Source organism: Trypanosoma theileri, assembly GCF_002087225.1.
Source record: "Trypanosoma theileri isolate Edinburgh chromosome Unknown TM35_Tth_21_V1, whole genome shotgun sequence".
In the NCBI taxonomy this organism is placed as follows: domain Eukaryota; phylum Euglenozoa; class Kinetoplastea; order Trypanosomatida; family Trypanosomatidae; genus Trypanosoma; species Trypanosoma theileri.
Window position 1 is genome coordinate 208,532 of NW_021639863.1, and position 16,957 is coordinate 225,488.

The following is a 16,957-nucleotide window of genomic DNA, read 5'->3' on the forward strand; positions in this document are numbered from 1 at the left end:
CAAGCCCATCGCCGACAAAGCGACATCACATGACAGACCGCCTGCTGCGTTGTCGCGCTGTTTTTCTCTTTCATGGTCGTGCTATCCATTTCTTTGGTGTTTCCCCGAGGGCGTTTCACTTCAATGAGAGAAAAAGGCACGACTCAGGAACCTATTTCGAATGATGAGGCATCCTTCATTAAACCCCTCGCATCTCGCAAAAGAGCTGCGTCCACCACGGGAATGACTCTTGAACTTTTTCTCGGACACTAGCATGTGTTTAATCCCAGCAAAGACCAAATGTGTTAGAAGCAACAAAAAAAATTCCCCGTCCAATTAGGATACAATCTAACCAATATCAAGCACCGCCGCCTGAACTGGCTGTAGAGGGTTTGTAATTTCTTCCTCTACTGATGCAATCCTTGCGTGCTTCTGCCGAAGATGTGTGATCGTACTATGACCTCTTTTTATCTTTTCTTTTTATCACATCAACGCCGACACCAACGAAAACCTTCGTGAGCAATGCCGTTTGTTGGCCAAGATGTCAAGCCATTTCCTGCGGGAGGTCGAACGGATCCATACCGTGAACCTCAACCAACTCTGCCAGGTGCCTCAATGCACCGCACTTGTTCGAATGAGCAGTGCCACCATATGGAACCAGAATACGTTCCACGTTGTTGGTTGTCAAATGTGTCCTCGCCCTGAATCTTTTTTATAAAGCGGGAGGCTTGATGGGGATCCATTTTTGCCGTTTTCGCAACCACGGTCTAATCCAAAATCAAAGCTCCGACCCCCGACCTGCAGAAAATTCTTTTTCGTCAAAGTTGCGATTTCCGACCATCGACTCGCCGTGATCCGCGCCAAGCGGAACGCTGCTTAATCCTTCTAATCCGTGCGCGACTGAAATGCTCTAGTCCTTCTAGTGCTATGATAATAGTCTGGCCTGGTTTATCTCTGAATGCGCCGCCATCTCCTGCAATCGCATTACAAACATGTCCATTACCGTTGTTTCCAAAAATATCGTGACACTCAGCGTTCATGCTTACTGTAAATTTGCCAATGGGTCCAAACCGTTTGCGGTGATAAAAGCTATTGCGCTCTCCTTTTTCATCGGTTTCCCGTGTGAGCTCGGCAAAACGTTTCAAACCGCTCTGCCAACGAGAGTGTCTCTCTGTTGCCACGTCGATGGTGTCCCGCATCTCCTTCGCATTGGCGTTCGCTATCCGAATATATATTTTTCCCAAATGGGAGATGCCGAGGATTAGTGGTACCAAATCTGAACGCCGTTGGTTGAGAATGTGGAACCCCTGGGCCTGTTATTTTGATAGGCGAAGTACAAAACAGGATGCAAACGGGATCCTGCGGGCCTTCGAATTAAATCTATAGGGATCCTGTCATTCTGGGCTGCACGTCGCCACTGGCAACGGTGGGAGGCGGCTCCTCGAAAGTTTTTTGAGTACCGTGATTGGTTAGAAGTGCCTTGACGTGGCCTATTGTATTTCGGCAACCGCACATTACACGTGGATGCCACATGGCCAAAACGCTTACAACGCAAACAACGAAGGGTCTTGGTATCCCGTTCCTCCTCAAGCAAAGACTGTGCTACCTTTGCGAAAATGTCGTCGCTGTTTAAAGCCGTATAAAGTCGCGATCGTATGAGTGACTTTGACAAAGAAGGATTCTTATCCAATAATAAAGCGGTACGAAATTTATTCAACGCCTTTTCGCCAATACGTATCATTAACGGAGACGGGTGGGTTTGTTTCCTGAATTAACTCCATCCAATCATAAAGTGCATCAAAGGCTTCTTTAACCTCTATGGACCTTAGCCCCCAATAATCAAACTCCCTTCGCAAAGTTAATTCCAAAGCTGAAATTCCCCTATTATGTAATATGGGGATCCAAGTAGAGACATCAAAAACTTTAAATTCCTGTTTAGAAATATCAACCTCTTCTTTATTCCATCCCTTTCCTTACTTCCTTCGTCGTCGCCACCCCTAAACAGTACACCTTCGCCACTCTGTGGTAGCGGGGGTGGCGCCTGATACCCGCCTCCATTAACTAAGGGCGACTTGACGGTCAGAGGAGCTTTCATAATTTCAACAGATTCCGTCCCTTGAGGGATTGATGCCGCCCGCGCAAAAAAAAAAAAAGGGGATACCCGCCAACGGTTCCACCTGACCGTCTATTTTTCTTTTAGGCTGAGTTTGGGGAACGTCTTAACTGAGCTTTTTTACCGCAGCAGTCAACCTCGACAATTCCTCTTCTCTGGCATCCAAGTATTGATATCTCTGGTTAAATCCCTGATTCACCTCTTTCAGAAAGTTCGCAAAGATATCAGACTGACTATTTAGCTGCTCCATGCGTTGACGGAGAAGTTCCTCCCTTGCATCAAGCGTAGCAGCATTAATATTTAGGTACATGAATGCCTCTTTCTGTTTCACTAAAGCCTTTTTTTCTTCAAATTCCATATTGGCTTTGGCGAATTTTCTGTTCAACACATCCAGCTGGGCAGTAAGCATACCTGGCATCAAGTCAACGTTTCTAATGGCTGAACAAAGGGGAAGCAAAAACCTAACCTCAAAAGTGGGACAATCGGGTGTGTGCATATCTGTCACCCGATTAATCAAAGTAGAATCCAACCAACATCTCCAACTTCCGCCGTCCTCCAAAACGAATCCATATCTGTTAAATGTGGCGAGAGCTTCACACTTTAATACCGAATCCCCGTCAATTATTGCTGAAAACCACCTTTGTGGGTCCATTTTGACGTACATGACTTTCCATGTGCATCCCTAGATCTTCCCACTGATCAAAAGGGTATGGAATCAAATCCATACTTGCAAATATACTGCTTAAAAAAAAAAATAAAAATAAAAAAAAAAAATAAGACCAACACTTATATCCCTTCTAAATGTTCAGCCAGAGTCTCTTTGAGACCTTATCAAAACCTAGGGAAAAGAAGATTACAAAAACACCTTCAAAACCTAGACTGTTGTAAAGACCAAATCCAGATGTATATTCTTTTCAAAAGCCTCCATCCCACCAAAAAGAAAAAAGAAAGAAAAGAAGAAAATGGAAAAAAAAATAAAGTAACATTTTACAAGATACATTTTTAAATGGATTGAGTTACTCACTTCTACCTTAATTCGACAGGGCTGAATCGAATGAAATCAATAAATGTGCAACAAAAATAGGTTTTTCCACCACATCAATAGTAACCTGTCACTGTCACTGTCAATGTTGAGTTGTAGTACTATATAATTTCCATCGTTGTGGAATATAAGTATATTTTAATATATATATTACAAATGCTGTTATATATAAATGCTGTTATACATGTATTTGTTTACATAAATCAATCGAAAGGTATGATATTTTATACCGTCATAAGAAGAGAGGAAACACACAAAAACAATCACAGAAAAAGTATCAAATAACAAGGAGATGAATATCACGATGATCATAATCATGATGACAAAACAGTACAAGATGGATAATTAATGTATATATAAATATATATTTATATACAGAGAGAGAGAAAGAGACATAGAAAAAGAAAGAGAAAGAAAACAATTTTATTTATTGCTTTTCTTTTCTTTTCATTTACGTAGTGAATCCAAGCCAAAATCTTCTCTTCACGCCTATTACCCCGTAATAGGAGGAACATCTACAAAGAGCATTGTTGGCATCGTCAGGAGTTCCGGTTCTGTGCCCACTACGTCCTCCGGCACAGCCAAACAAGTAATAATCTGTTCAGGGCTACAGTATCCCGCCTCTACTGCGGCAGCAGCGGTATCCAACTCCATCTGCGCATTTGCCTGCACTTCACGCTGCAACAATGGCATGCGTACACGTTTCCCCCGTTCCTCGAGTTCAAGTAAACATTCGTCAATACACAGGCGGAGTTCCTTCTGTCCACCATGGCAGTTAAGGAGTTGCAGCACTGGGCCGAGGAATGGACGATAACGTGGGGGAATTGGAAGTGTACCGAGTTGGGCTAACAATACACAGAAGGTGTGGGCGAGGCGTAAGGTGCGGAGATAGAGTGGAGCCCACAATGCCTGTTCCGCCCGCAGGAACTCACGATAAGGTGAAACATGACAGTTGTAATGTAATACCGCACATTCATTACGGTGTAATGCGGCAAGTTGTTCTCCATATGTTGTTTCTAATTGTAATAGAGAGATCACATTGGAAAGTTGCTCCATAATACAGTCCACATCTGTTTGTGTGAAGGGTAAGGAAGAGGGATATGTAAAGTCTCCAGGTTGGTGTCCTTCTGAATTCCTTATTAGTTCAGCGGCTAATCGATGGTATTGTACACGTAGACGTTGAAGAGATGGAAGAATTGTCTCATTGTTTTCCATGAGTGCAGAGGCGGCAACAAAGTACAGCTGTTGGACATCAAGTACATAGTGATTACGTTGTGTTGGTGCAGCTAATATTTTCTCATGATTCATCAGTTGTAATGGTTTTTCATATTGTTGTTGTTGTTGTTGTTGTCGTTCGTTTTCTTGATGTAGAAGAGATGGAGAAATAGATAAAGAAATGGAAGTCGCTTGTGATCTCCTCTTTTCTTCTTCTTCTTTTCCTCCTCCTTCTCCTTCTGGTACTTCAGATGGTGATCTAGTTTTGTTTTTCACTTCTTCTTCCTCTCCTCCTGTAGAGACTACCGTGTGAATAGATAATGCGACGATAACTCTAGCAAGAATGCAGCGATGTACTTCTACAGACTCTTCATTTGCGAGTTGTTTCATCATTGCTGCCCTCCATTGACTCTGTCGAACAATAGCTGCAGTATCAATACTGTAGGCAACTAGTACTTCATAACGGCGTGGGGGTTCACCAAGAATATCATTTGTAGAGGAAAGAAATGTATGAAGATCAAAGGAAGAAGAAACAAGATTAGTATCTTCTTTCATATGTGTATTATCCACATGTGAAATCATATGAGTGACCTTATTATCGCCAACATTACTTTTATTACTATTACTGACAGTACCTTGATGAGTAGCAGAGGGAGTATTACCTTGTCTCGATGATTGTGATATGCCTGAAAGTGTGAGACCATCTACAGTCACAACTCGCATTCGTCCACTGTGGGAATCAAAGTATAAACGAATTGGAAATAACATTTCTTGAGTGGACGGTATTGCAGATGCGTCTACCTGTACGAGAGAATCAGTAATGTTCTTTGTGTTTCGATCTAATAAAAATAGTGATGATTGTCGTTGTGGTTGTCGTTGTGATTGTAGAGAAGGTATTACACCAGGTAAGAGTGTATCAGTTGCATTGATGTGTTTAACAATATTTTGGGTAATTTCCTTAAGTGTAGAGAAATCATTATTTTGAATCACTCGCTCTACCCAATTAATTTCCTTGTATACACTACTACTTGGAGCGAAAAGAATTCCCTCTCGAAACTGTCGAAATGTATCAAACACCTTGTGAAAGTGATGTTTAATATCAGAAGATTTTTTTACATCTGATGTCTTTCCCTTATAGGAACGTGCAATTTTCTCAATAAGAAGATGTAATTTCTGTAGTGGAGTACTACATATCGTGCTATTTATGCTACTCATGCGGCTTTTATTATTATTATTATTATCTTCATCAACATAACTTCCATTTCTACTTCCCTGTATTAATCTCATTTCATTAGATACTGGACTTGTTAAGATACGCTGGGCAATAGATTGTTGAATAACAGATGGATCTGTAGATTGTGGAACCAATTGTAGTAATTGTGCTGTTGCATGATATTCCTCTCTCATTAATTCTTTTTTTTGTTCCTCTTCTTGTTGTTCTGGTGATGCCATTTCTTTACCTTCATCTCCCTTTGCTTTCTCTTCTATTCCCTCTTCGTTTGTCCATGGACGAAGAAGGGTTTTCCATCGATTTTGTTTCATCATACGTTCATGTTGAGCCACTTCATCTCGCGCCTTCTCTTGTTCTTCTATTTGTCTAGCCAGACGATGTCGTTCACGCTTTTGCAAAGCCTGATGTCGAATGAGTGACTTTGCGAGAATTAAACGTTCTTCCTCTTTGTAAATAAGCATCATACAAGTCTCGTGTAGTTCACTGGGATTATCCCGTTCTGTCAACGGTACTCGAGAGACTACTGTACACCAACTGTTTATGGCATTTATAAAGCGCTGTGCCCGCATGTAACGAAAACGCTGTTGTGATGATAACGCTTGTATATCCTTTCGCATTAGTTTGTGTAACGTAATTTTCCCACTCTTTCTTTTCTTTTTTTCTTCTTCTCGATGTTGTTGATGATGAGGATGATGAGGATGATGATGTTCAGACGGCGAGAAGACAGATGATAAGGATGATGTAGATAATAATGAGGATAAAGAGGAAGAAGAAGAGGAGGCGGAAGAGGAAGAAGTATTGCTCATAAGAGATGCGGCGTTACTGCAGATGGAGGCTGTAGAGAACTTTCTCATTCCACGGCGACGGAATAACCGCGTATCATCTGGATAACAACAGGACTGCTGTAATAATTGCAACTTCAATGGGGGTTTATACCACGGCACCTCCACCATCGTCATGGCTAGCACTGGGCGTTCCACACTTTGTTTGAGTAAAGTATCTCCCATTCCAGTCGTGTTATTCATCACACCATTCGGTAAAGGAAGTGAAGGTGTTGAAAGTGGATTCATCACACCAGCATCATGTGTAGTTCCTAAGGATAACGCTACGGAGATATTCTGAAGAGTTTGAGTGATATGCCAGGCTTCTGTGGCATCTGGATATATAGTTCCAGTACCTAATAAAGTATCCATTGCTGAACACATATCGGTATTAGAGAAGGTTTCATTATACATTCCACCTGGTGAGATATGACTACCTGTTTGATTCATAATTGTACGGCGTAGTTTTTGTGTAGCGATTGTGAGTTCTGAGATAAAAGGCTCTTCGTTTCGTTTTTGTAATTTTGGTAATCGAACTATATGATGCACATCCTTATTATTATTATTATTATTATTTTCTTTATTCTTGGAATTATTGTTATGATGGGGAATGTTGTTATCACCTCGACTCAATGAAATTCCTCTTCTTACGGATGGTATGGGAAGTGGTTGTCCCAATGAACGGGGATTCTCTCGTCGCTTCACATTATTAGATCGCGCCCCATGCATACAAACAGACGTTCCTCTTCACTATAATTCTTTTTTCTTTTTCTTTTATTCTTCTTTCTTCTTCCTTTTCGTGAGTGTAGATGTATGTACTATTCTCTATGCATTATTTATAATTTATCATTATTAGACACAGAGAAAACAGAGAAAAAAACAAGAATAAAAGAAAATATTTTGAAGTCACCACTTAAAGGAAATATATATATATATATATATATATAAAGAAAATGGTAATCAACACATATACAAATATCAGTCTAAAAATGAAATAAGAAGAAGAGAACAACAGCAGACGCCTCTCTATCTCTACACAGAGAGAAAAAAGAAGAAGGAATTATAATCCAAGCCATTAATCGAGTAGCCATTAATTCAAATCCAATTTTTTCTTTTCTTTTCTACACTAACGCCCTACAAGCAGTATAGCGAGCAAACTGGTACAGTTCTTCCTCACTGTGTGCACTACCCAACACAAAGGGAAGTGGCTCCACCTGCACCGTAGATGTTTCTTCCCTACTTCTCTCATCTTCACAGTATGATAGATGCGGCTGATGTAATTCTGCCGCTGTTCGTGCGTGCAACCATCCCTCTGATACAATAAGGACTTTTGTATATAATGCGGGAATAGAGAGATTTTCTTTACTTTTCCCCTTCTGCACGGCGGCTGCACAAATACACTGTAGAGATGCGTTAAATGTGTATAAACCAGCATTTGGATACCACAAAACATCATCTTGAATAAATGGGTCATTATGATCTAATGTCATTCCTAACTCTTCACACTCTTCTGAGATTTCTTTTCTTCTTCTACTTTTTGTTGGAGTGGCGAGACTTCGACATTTTATACCAACAGCAACTGTCAATAGACCTAAAACTTCATTATAGCGTTCTGCAAGCATCGCTTTTACGATTTCGCGAATACGTTTCATATGCCCACCAACAGCCACACTGTGTTGTGTATGTGAATACAATACAAGTACCACTAATCGTCGCGGTAGTGTTATTTTATTTCCACCTAATACTTTTTTTCCTTCTTTTTCTTTTTCTTGTTGTTGAATAGATTCATGTAATATCTGCATAGCCTCACGTGCCCATTTAAAGCGCAAATGAACATCATTGTAAAGAGTGTTAAATGGAATCTCTGCAGTTCCATATGATTTTTCCTGATCACACACCGTCGTGAAGCGACTGCTGAGACGACGGTGAAAACGCACATCTTCTCTCACTGAGAGTGTGGTATGAGGATTGTGAGGAATAATACCACTTGGACTGCATGGAGTATCTATTAGACTATCTTGTGTAAAGGGCAGGTAACTTGATGTATTTATTTGGGTTGAAACCCCCTTCCGTGCTTGTGAAAGACGTTGTAGGAAATATTCCTCCATATTCTCAGAATCACCGCAGTGGGTAGCAGAAGAAACTGCAACTTTTTCTCTGCTACATCCTTTAATTTCTTCTTTTTCTTGTTTTTCTTGTTGTTGTTTTTCTTGTTGTTGTTGTTGTGAGAAGGGTACCACTCGTGTTTGTGCCTTCTTGATGCCGTTACCGCTGTTTACACGGCGTGGAGCAAACAGGAAAGAGTGTCGTCGAAGCAGCATTCACACACTCTGCCGAGTATTCGCTCTAGCAATGAGATCCATAATATTGGAAATAAGAAATATAAACAATATCAATATAAATAATAATATTAATAATAATAACAACAAGAGGAGGAGGAGGTGGTGGTGGAGGAGGAGAAGGAGGAGGAGAAAAAAAGAAAAGAAAACATAATAAAAAAATAATAAAAGAGTACGAGATTAGTTAATATTTCTAAAGAAAAAAAAAGAGGGATATATGTACACATTCCGTTTTTCGTTTCTTACTTTTTTTTCCTTCTTTTTCTCATTCATTCATTCATTCATTCATTCTTTTTTTTTTTTTTTTTGTTTTCCTTCTCTAAATCCGCTGAGACAACATAACAACAACAACAACACAAAAAAAAAAGGATTACTGGTGTACACTTTCACTGGTGTCATTTCCACCTATTGGCACTGGTGCTGTCCCATTCTCAGGCATGTTCTCACTGTTGCTGTTCTTATTATGATTATCATTGCCGCTCCTCTCAACCTCCTCCATCTCTTTCCTTTCCAACTCCACACCCTCATTATTATTATTATTATTAGTAGTAGTAGTAGTAGTAGTATTATTATTATCATTGCTGCTATCTGGCTTAACAGTTCCGAATGCGAGCTCCTTATCACGTGAGGCGATATACCGCTCAAACGCCTCCTCTACATTCTCTCTACGTCCACCAGCACCAAATCGTCCTCTTCCACGTCCACCCCGACGAGCACCAAAGCGACCCATAGAATCGCTTCTATTATTATTATTATAGTTATTATTATAGTTATTATCACTGAAGCCACCACTGCTGCCTCCTTGAATAACGGCTTGGTATTGATCGTGCTGCCACTTTCCATCACCGTCGTCGTCGTCATCATCATCAAAGCCGCGGCGGCCGCGTGGTTTCGCTTGATGGAGAAGCACCACTCCGTGATCACGAGAGAGTGAGACCTTCAGCACACTGCTATCCACCACCCGATCATTCATATTCTGCACAGCCATGCTGGCATCCGCAGGATTGCGGTAGGTACACAGAACACTACCAATAAAGCGGCCAGACCGTTCTGTGAACATCTTGTATGACTCCACAGGTCCAAATGCCTCAAATTCAGCTCGAAGAGCATTTGCCCCATCACGTTCAATGCGTTCAAGGGGAATCTGTGTAATGTACACACGGCAGGTGTTATCAATGATGAGACTTGTAGGCATGGCATCACCATCGCGGAGTACTCGCCTGTTACCGCTGCTGTTATCACCATCCAATCGCCCTTCCGTGAAGGGAGTGAAGGTGTAGTCTTTCATGGAACCAGGCATAATTTATTAGTAGTTTATTTCTTTCTCTTCTGAAGCGTTCTTCTAGTTACTGTATAAACGAAAACGTTTTCTTCCACCGGATATGGAAATAAACGACCCCCTTTTTCCTTCTTCTTGTTGTTGTTTCAACTATTCCGCTAGTGTATTACATAAAGAATGAAAAGTCAGCAAGTGATTCCATAGTGAAAAAAAAGTAGAGATACCCATATATATGTACATATATGTATATATAAACACAGAGAAACATACAAACAAATAAAAAAAGTATAGAGAGAATAAACAGAAAAAAAAAAAAAAAAAAACAGAAACGTACGTTAATCACAGGCACACAAACAAAGATCCCCATATAGATATATCCATGTATTAATATTTATGGAGGCAAAACTCTACTCATGCACTATATTCCCTCTTCTTTTTCTTTCTTTTCCTCCTCTTCTCATATCCACTCCATGTGCCTTCATGGAAACCTATACGACGCTTCGGTCTCTCTCTTTTTTTTTTCCTCTCACATACACTACCCTCTCCTATCAAAGCAAATCATCACCCATCAAACTAAATATATATATAGAGAGAGAGCAGGTTTAGTGAGGTTTGACAGTGTGTCCATCCACGTACATATTGCGTGTGGCCCGTGGAAGTGTAAAGTGCAATCCATCATGTTTATCCTGTCGCAGTATAAGCTGACAACCAAGACGTGAGTTTGGCTGTACAAAGAAGGCTTGATCCAGCATGTCGTTTTCTGCTTCTGTTGGTTCTTCAAAGAGTTCATCGGCGTTTGCCTTCTCATCTAGATATACATGGCAGGTAGAGCAGGCGCAGCATCCACCACAGGCGCCTTCTATCGGCAGTCCTTGTTCGGCAGCCACATCGAGAATTGACTGTCCATCGTAGGCGGTGAGTGTACGTGTGGTGTTGTCTGGGAAATGAACGTGAATGGTGAGTGGCCGCTCACGGTCGCCGCTGCCTTCCCCGCCGTGTTTCCGTCGCTGGAAGAGAAAGGGCGTAGAAAAGATGGAAGAAGATGATGATAAGAAGGAAGAAGAGAGATATGAGTGGGTGAGAAGAGAGGAAAGGGTAGGTGGGGGTCGAAATGGGCGGAGGCGATGTGCAGTTCTGGCTAACATGAATGAGAGAGGACTTGTCTCTGATTTACCTATAAGAGTATATATATATATATATATATTTCTTTTTTTTTTTTCTGTGGTAGGGTGGACGGGATGGATGATGCTCCCTCCTTGTGGTTGTGTGTACACATGCAGAAATAAACGAAAAATAATAATAATAATAAAAATAATAAAATAAAGAAAATAAAGAGATAATATGAATAGCATAATGGGGAAGAGAATGATAAAATATTTAATATACGCTTCATATTGTGTTCACTTATAACAATAACAACAAGAAAAAAAGAAAAGAACAAGAACAACAGAAACAGTACTAGCCAGCAGATTCTGGCTTATACGAAAGTTTGCCGTTAGACACAACAAACAGATACTTCTTTACAAGGTTCGATTCACTAGATACACATGCAAATATACAAACACATAAAGAGAGACAGAGAGACAGAGATAGAGAAAGACCTACTCCAAACCATGGATAGAGTTAGTCTCATCATTGTAGTAGATACACTGCACGTATGCATGTATGAATAAGTGAATAAGAAAAAAAAAAAGAAATAGAGCGTAGATTAAGGAGTTGTTGCTATTCGCATTTGAGTGTCATAAATAGAAAATTTCTTTTTTTTTTTTTTAAGAACAACAAAAAAATAGCAAAAGAAAGAGAAAAAAGATAATCAATTAGACTGTTCCCTGAAAGTCATGAATGAGTAACTCCGTCACCAATGATAATCCCATCACATTATTAGACCTATGATTATTTCTTTTTTTATTATTCTTTATATCTCAGAGAAATTTACGTCGTTTTCTTTTTTTCTTTTTCATTCTATTTCCGCATTCACATCTCTCCTCCGAATGTATTAATATATGTTTGTGTATATGTATGTATACAGTTCCTTTGCTTATATGGTGCAATTACCTTTGTTTTTCTCTTGTTTGCCTTCTTTCGTACCTTTTTTTTTGTTTTTTTTAATGTTTTGTTTTCAGTATGAACGATTTTTTTTGTCTTTTTTTGATTTAATAGAGGTAAGGATTAATAAAAATATTCCTTCGTCGTTTTTTGTTGTTGTTGTTTTCGTTATTCTTTTTCTATCTTCAGTTCACCTTCTTCTTCTTTCTTTCTTTCCTTCTTTTCTTCTTCTTATATATAATTGTTTTCTCTTCTTTTCTTTTCCTTTCTTCTCTTTTAACTTCACACTCAGAACTCCTATGATTATTTATTTTCCGTTCGCTATTGGTTGGTTTTACTGTTGCTACTGCTACTGCCGCCTTCCCCTTCTTCCTTCATACAGTCAAACAGAATACGCCACGTCTTATCAAATCCAAATTCCATCATGGCAAACCCGCCAACGACGAGAATCGTAACGGCGAGCAGCAGTAAATCCACAGAAGTGCTGTTCTCCACAAACACACGCATCACCTGCTCATAGGGGCCAATCAACACAACACCAGGGATGTGTAGACGGAAGGTGGAGAGGGAAACACTGGTCGAGAGGGTACGCCGCAGCTGAGAGGAAGAGGCGGGCGAGAAGGAAGAAGTGGAAGTAGACGTCATCACACGTTGCTTCAGATGCGCCTCCAGCACTTCCGCATACTTCACCACAGCCAAATTACCATCCGCAGTGAATGCCAATGGACTGCGCTGCGATTCCGCCGCATATCGTAATAAACCCGCCATATACGCATCACTGCCCACCCATTGTTGTTGTGATTGTACAGAAAGATTCTCTGCGGTATCAGATCCACGCAGCAATTGTTGTGCAAAGGCATGAATGAAATCCACACGTCGTTTCAATTGCATGGCCATAGCGGGTGTAGTTGTGTTAAGAGATGCAGGAATGGGAATGCGACTACCGCGGAAGAGTTGATCTACACGATATGTACGAGTAGCGGAAAATGTTACGGCAGGAATCTGTCGGTGAGCGAGTACTTCATGTTCAAAGCGAATATCATAATGGTGATAATCTGTCTTTGAAGAAAGTACGGTAAGAGCGATACCGTGTTGCGTCGCAATAGCCTCAGCTGTTTCTTTTACTTTCGCATACTGTGGACTCTTCGCAAAGGAATCATGCACATGCATATAAAGTGTTGGAGGTTTCTTTTCACTTCCCTGTACACCATTCTTTTCTCCCTCATTCTCTTCTCCATCAGTGTTATCCGTATCAGGACTAGATGGTGTTAACAACTCATCCAAACATAAAACAAGTTGATAACTGTCAAGATCAGCTTCTTGACGTCTGGAGAGCCACTGAGTTGTACCGGCGTAGTTAAATCGAGCCGTATTTCCTAACAATACTGAAACACCATAGGGTGAAAGTGATGATGATTGTGATGATGAAAAGTCTTCTGCTGCCGCTGTTGCTTCTGCCACAAAACGACGCCATAATTCCATTGCCGCAACACTGCCGGTTGCCCCACCAGTACTGGGTGCAGCTGGTGCCACACTGAGAGTATCAAAGGATGCAGTAATCAATAATCTCGGTAACTCTTCTGTTGTTGTTGATGATGCTGTTCCCTTCGTTTCCTTTGGCCGTACAGTCATGGAAGCATATAAGTGAATACCCGTCACTGAGTTATTCACCACTGGTGCCACCGCCGCTTCATTAGCGCCAACCGAAACAACCGCAAATCCATCACGTGGTAATGCGGCGAGTGTATTGTACAGTTCCCGTGCGGCTTCACCATCGTGAGGGAGAAAATACACTGGAAGCGGCACAGCGGCCCGTGCGAGGTGGTGTTGCAGCAGCCATTCATTATGTGTATCGAATGGAGAAGTGGCGGCAATAATACCCCGCACGGGTAATGCGATGAGTTCCTGCCATTGCGTTGGCGTAATGTGAAGTGTGGTGGGGAGAAAGACAGTCTGTCGGCGGTATTTTGTGAGTGAGGCCGTTGGGTCAAAGAGGGCTAATCCACCCCGCAATAAGGATGATTGTGAGCCCAAAGACATATCTGCCATTGATGATGATGATGATGATGTGGAGGCTGTTGTTTTTAGTTTTGCACCTGTTGAGGTTCGGCGTTCGAAGTGAATGGCGTGATAAACAGGACTTCTGAGAAGAGGCTCAGCGGCTGTGGCGGGCAGGGCAACCGCCAACAGGACGAATAGTACCAATAGAGGTAATAATCGTGAGGGGTGCGATGTTAGACAGACTCGCATTATTACTCTTTATCTTGTTTACTGTGAAAATAATAATAATAATAACAATAGTAATAACAAGGATAAAAGGAAGAATAAGAAAGAGTAATAGAAGAAGACATACTCTTTAGTTTAAGTTTTTATATTCACCTTCAACACAGTGATTATATATCATGTTTTCTTTTTTTTCCTTGTTCTAATGACAGTACGTGAGGGGGTGGTGGGGGAATATTAAAAGAACATACACACACACATACACACTCGGAGACACAAAAACAAATAATAACAATAAGAAATAAAATAACACACCATGGAGTTACGATAAACAGCTCATTTCTGCTAGTCCATAGAAGTTATAGTTTTTTTTTTATTTAAAAAAAAGATGAGAAAGAAAGAAAGAAGGAAGGATAGAAAAGAAAAAGAAAAGAAGTAGCAGTAGAGTGTAATGTCTCTGCTTCTTACTTCAACACTTCAAGCTCTGTGGCAATGGCAGCAAGTTGACGAACTGTCTGTTGTTCCACTTGTATGCGGCGACGGATCTCTAACAGGGATGTTTCGAATACACGAGAGGACTCCAATCGGCGTTTAACTTCCGCCTGCAGACGAGTCCGTTCTTCTAAATCTTCACACAACTGCAGATAATATTCACATGCCTTTTGTTGTTCTTCTCTTTGCTCATGTTGCTGCAAGAGTGGTTGTACCAATCCTTCATTCTTCTTATCCATCTCTCTTGTTTTAACCTGAGAGAATGGAGAAGTGTCATTCTGTTTATTCCATTGTGTTTTCCCACTTGGACGATGACAACCGGCTAACAATGCAATCCGAAGGGCACGATATACACCTTTATTCTCCAGACCACTTCTATTATTATTATTATTATTATTATTATTATTATTATTAATATCCCTGTGTTCCCTCCATTTCTCATGTGAGAGACTTTCTAGAAGTCTGACAATACGAGAAAACACCAGTGATGCTCGATGTTGAATTGTACTCTCTAATTCTGTGATGGTTTCCCGTTGTTCTTGTCCCTTCTTACTACACTTCGCCTGTAGGGCCTTTACTTCTCGCCGCAGAGCAGCATTATTCTCTACAAGTGAATCTCTCTCATCCTCCATACGCCAAGAGAGTTTCATCTGTTGTTTCTCTTCTCTTTCCCACTCCTGCTGCACCAGGGCGTAGTCTTCAGCAGCACGCTGTAATGCAGCTGATAATGATGGTGTCGATATATTCGCATTATCCTTTTTATTCTTTTCCTTCTCATTCTCATCATCATCATCATCATCATTGTTCTTCTCCTTACTATTCTTATTATTATTAACAGTTGTCATCATTCTCTTTATTTTATCCTTATAATGCCTCCAAGATGCCATAAGAGATTGATGGTATTCAGACTCTAAAAGGGCACGATCACGTACTTCACACCACTGTAAACTTCGCCGTTCCATATTATACAATTTAAATAGTTTCTGCTGTGATGAATTCTTCTTTTCTGCCTTGTGGAATTTATTTTCTTCAGAGATGGAGGCCATATGAAGTGCTAACTTTCGTTCCGCATCCACTTCTTCTTGTAATAAACACATCTCTAACTGCATTCGCTCCAACTCACGCTTCTTCTCCTGAAGAAAAGGTGAAAGGGTTTTATCATCTTTACTTACTTTATTATTATTATGATTATCTCCCAAGTGATCTAATTCATTCGTAAGTACATCATTCCCAGTACTTGGTAGTGGATATCCATTAGTATGAAAATTCAAAGAAGAAAAGGTTGATATATTTTCATGATTTACTTCATCCTGTAAACGTATCATTTCCTCTTCAGCGGCTTTTATATCTATTTGTAAAGTCTGTAACTCCCCTTGTGCTTGTTCATATTCAAGACGACGCTTCTCTGCATATTCTGCGATCAATGCATCTATACATGTCTGTTCGGCTTCTTGTTGGTGTACTAATGCGGTCTTGCGTGTTTGGTATTGTCGTCTCAGTTGTTCTTCTACATCTTGGTAATGTGCCTTTACATCTTCTAGAGTATATTGCTGTTTAGATTGATCATGATTAGGCTGAGGTCCATCTGTTTGGATATCGTCCGCAGATTGTATAGTGTCTTTTAAAGATTGGATGTCTTCACGTAGTGTCGATACATTCTCCTCTGCTGTGTGTACTTCGTGTTCAAGAAATAGACCATGCTCTTTTGATTGCTGCAACTCTGCTGTTAATTGTTTAAATCTTTCTTCTTCTAATTGCAGTCGTTCCTTGAGATGTGTGATACTTTGAGAGGAAGAGGGCTCCATAGCGATAGAGTCTTCAACGTCTTGTAAAGATATGGATGACATTGAATGTAATGGTGGTGCGTCTATGATATGATTTCCATTTTTTCTGTTCTTCTTTTCTTCTTTTTCTTTTTCTTCTTTTAGTGTTGATATCTCTAACGGTGTAATGCGCCGGACTGTACTGCGGCGGGTTAACGAGACGGATGATGGGATGTTCCCAGACTCCAACTGTTGTAGTAATGCGAGAACACCAAGTGGATCATTCCATTGATGAGAACCAATACGGAAACACCACCACCGATAAGAACAAGAAGAATGGGATAAAGAATTACTACTAATACTACTAGAAGAAGAAGAACTACTACTACTACTCCTCCTCCTATTCGTATCAAT

At 40.5% G+C, this 16,957-nt stretch overlaps 9 protein-coding genes across 9 annotated transcripts in view; all 9 read right to left on the reverse strand.

Moving 5' to 3' along the window:
* Nucleotides 1-797: 797 nt before the first annotated feature.
* TM35_000211770 (uncharacterized protein) lies at nt 798-1,178 on the reverse strand (the record flags this gene model as incomplete). The annotated part of the gene is made up of 1 exon (XM_029027027.1): nt 798-1,178. One exon carries the CDS (start codon nt 1,176-1,178, stop codon nt 798-800), a length of 381 nt encoding a protein of 126 aa, XP_028881637.1.
* A 62-nt stretch (nt 1,179-1,240) lies between these two features.
* On the reverse strand, nt 1,241-1,720 carry TM35_000211780 (putative structural maintenance of chromosome protein 4; the record flags this gene model as incomplete). The annotated part of the gene is made up of 1 exon (XM_029027028.1): nt 1,241-1,720. One exon carries the CDS (start codon nt 1,718-1,720, stop codon nt 1,241-1,243), a length of 480 nt encoding a protein of 159 aa, XP_028881638.1.
* A 478-nt stretch (nt 1,721-2,198) lies between these two features.
* On the reverse strand, nt 2,199-2,744 carry TM35_000211790 (uncharacterized protein; the record flags this gene model as incomplete). The annotated part of the gene is made up of 1 exon (XM_029027029.1): nt 2,199-2,744. The coding sequence occupies one exon, from the start codon at nt 2,742-2,744 to the stop codon at nt 2,199-2,201; it is 546 nt and encodes a 181-aa protein (XP_028881639.1).
* Nucleotides 2,745-3,626: 882 nt separating this feature from the next.
* Nucleotides 3,627-7,130, reverse strand: TM35_000211800 (uncharacterized protein; the record flags this gene model as incomplete). The annotated part of the gene is made up of 1 exon (XM_029027030.1): nt 3,627-7,130. The coding sequence occupies one exon, from the start codon at nt 7,128-7,130 to the stop codon at nt 3,627-3,629; it is 3,504 nt and encodes a 1,167-aa protein (XP_028881640.1).
* Nucleotides 7,131-7,522: 392 nt separating this feature from the next.
* Nucleotides 7,523-8,722, reverse strand: TM35_000211810 (uncharacterized protein; the record flags this gene model as incomplete). Its single annotated transcript, XM_029027031.1, has 1 exon — nt 7,523-8,722. The coding sequence occupies one exon, from the start codon at nt 8,720-8,722 to the stop codon at nt 7,523-7,525; it is 1,200 nt and encodes a 399-aa protein (XP_028881641.1).
* A 388-nt stretch (nt 8,723-9,110) lies between these two features.
* On the reverse strand, nt 9,111-10,040 carry TM35_000211820 (putative RNA-binding protein; the record flags this gene model as incomplete). The annotated part of the gene is made up of 1 exon (XM_029027032.1): nt 9,111-10,040. The coding sequence occupies one exon, from the start codon at nt 10,038-10,040 to the stop codon at nt 9,111-9,113; it is 930 nt and encodes a 309-aa protein (XP_028881642.1).
* Nucleotides 10,041-10,621: 581 nt separating this feature from the next.
* Nucleotides 10,622-11,164, reverse strand: TM35_000211830 (putative electron transfer protein; the record flags this gene model as incomplete). The annotated part of the gene is made up of 1 exon (XM_029027033.1): nt 10,622-11,164. One exon carries the CDS (start codon nt 11,162-11,164, stop codon nt 10,622-10,624), a length of 543 nt encoding a protein of 180 aa, XP_028881643.1.
* A 1,222-nt stretch (nt 11,165-12,386) lies between these two features.
* On the reverse strand, nt 12,387-14,315 carry TM35_000211840 (nicalin; the record flags this gene model as incomplete). The annotated part of the gene is made up of 1 exon (XM_029027034.1): nt 12,387-14,315. One exon carries the CDS (start codon nt 14,313-14,315, stop codon nt 12,387-12,389), a length of 1,929 nt encoding a protein of 642 aa, XP_028881644.1.
* Nucleotides 14,316-14,752: 437 nt separating this feature from the next.
* The window catches only part of TM35_000211850 (uncharacterized protein), a gene marked incomplete at both ends in the record, with an annotated part of 3,126 nt that continues 921 nt past the window's right edge, over nt 14,753-16,957 (reverse strand). The window contains one exon of the mRNA XM_029027035.1: nt 14,753-16,957. This exon is cut by the window's right edge and continues 921 nt beyond it. Within this exon, the coding sequence (XP_028881645.1) occupies nt 14,753-16,957 (2,205 nt within the window).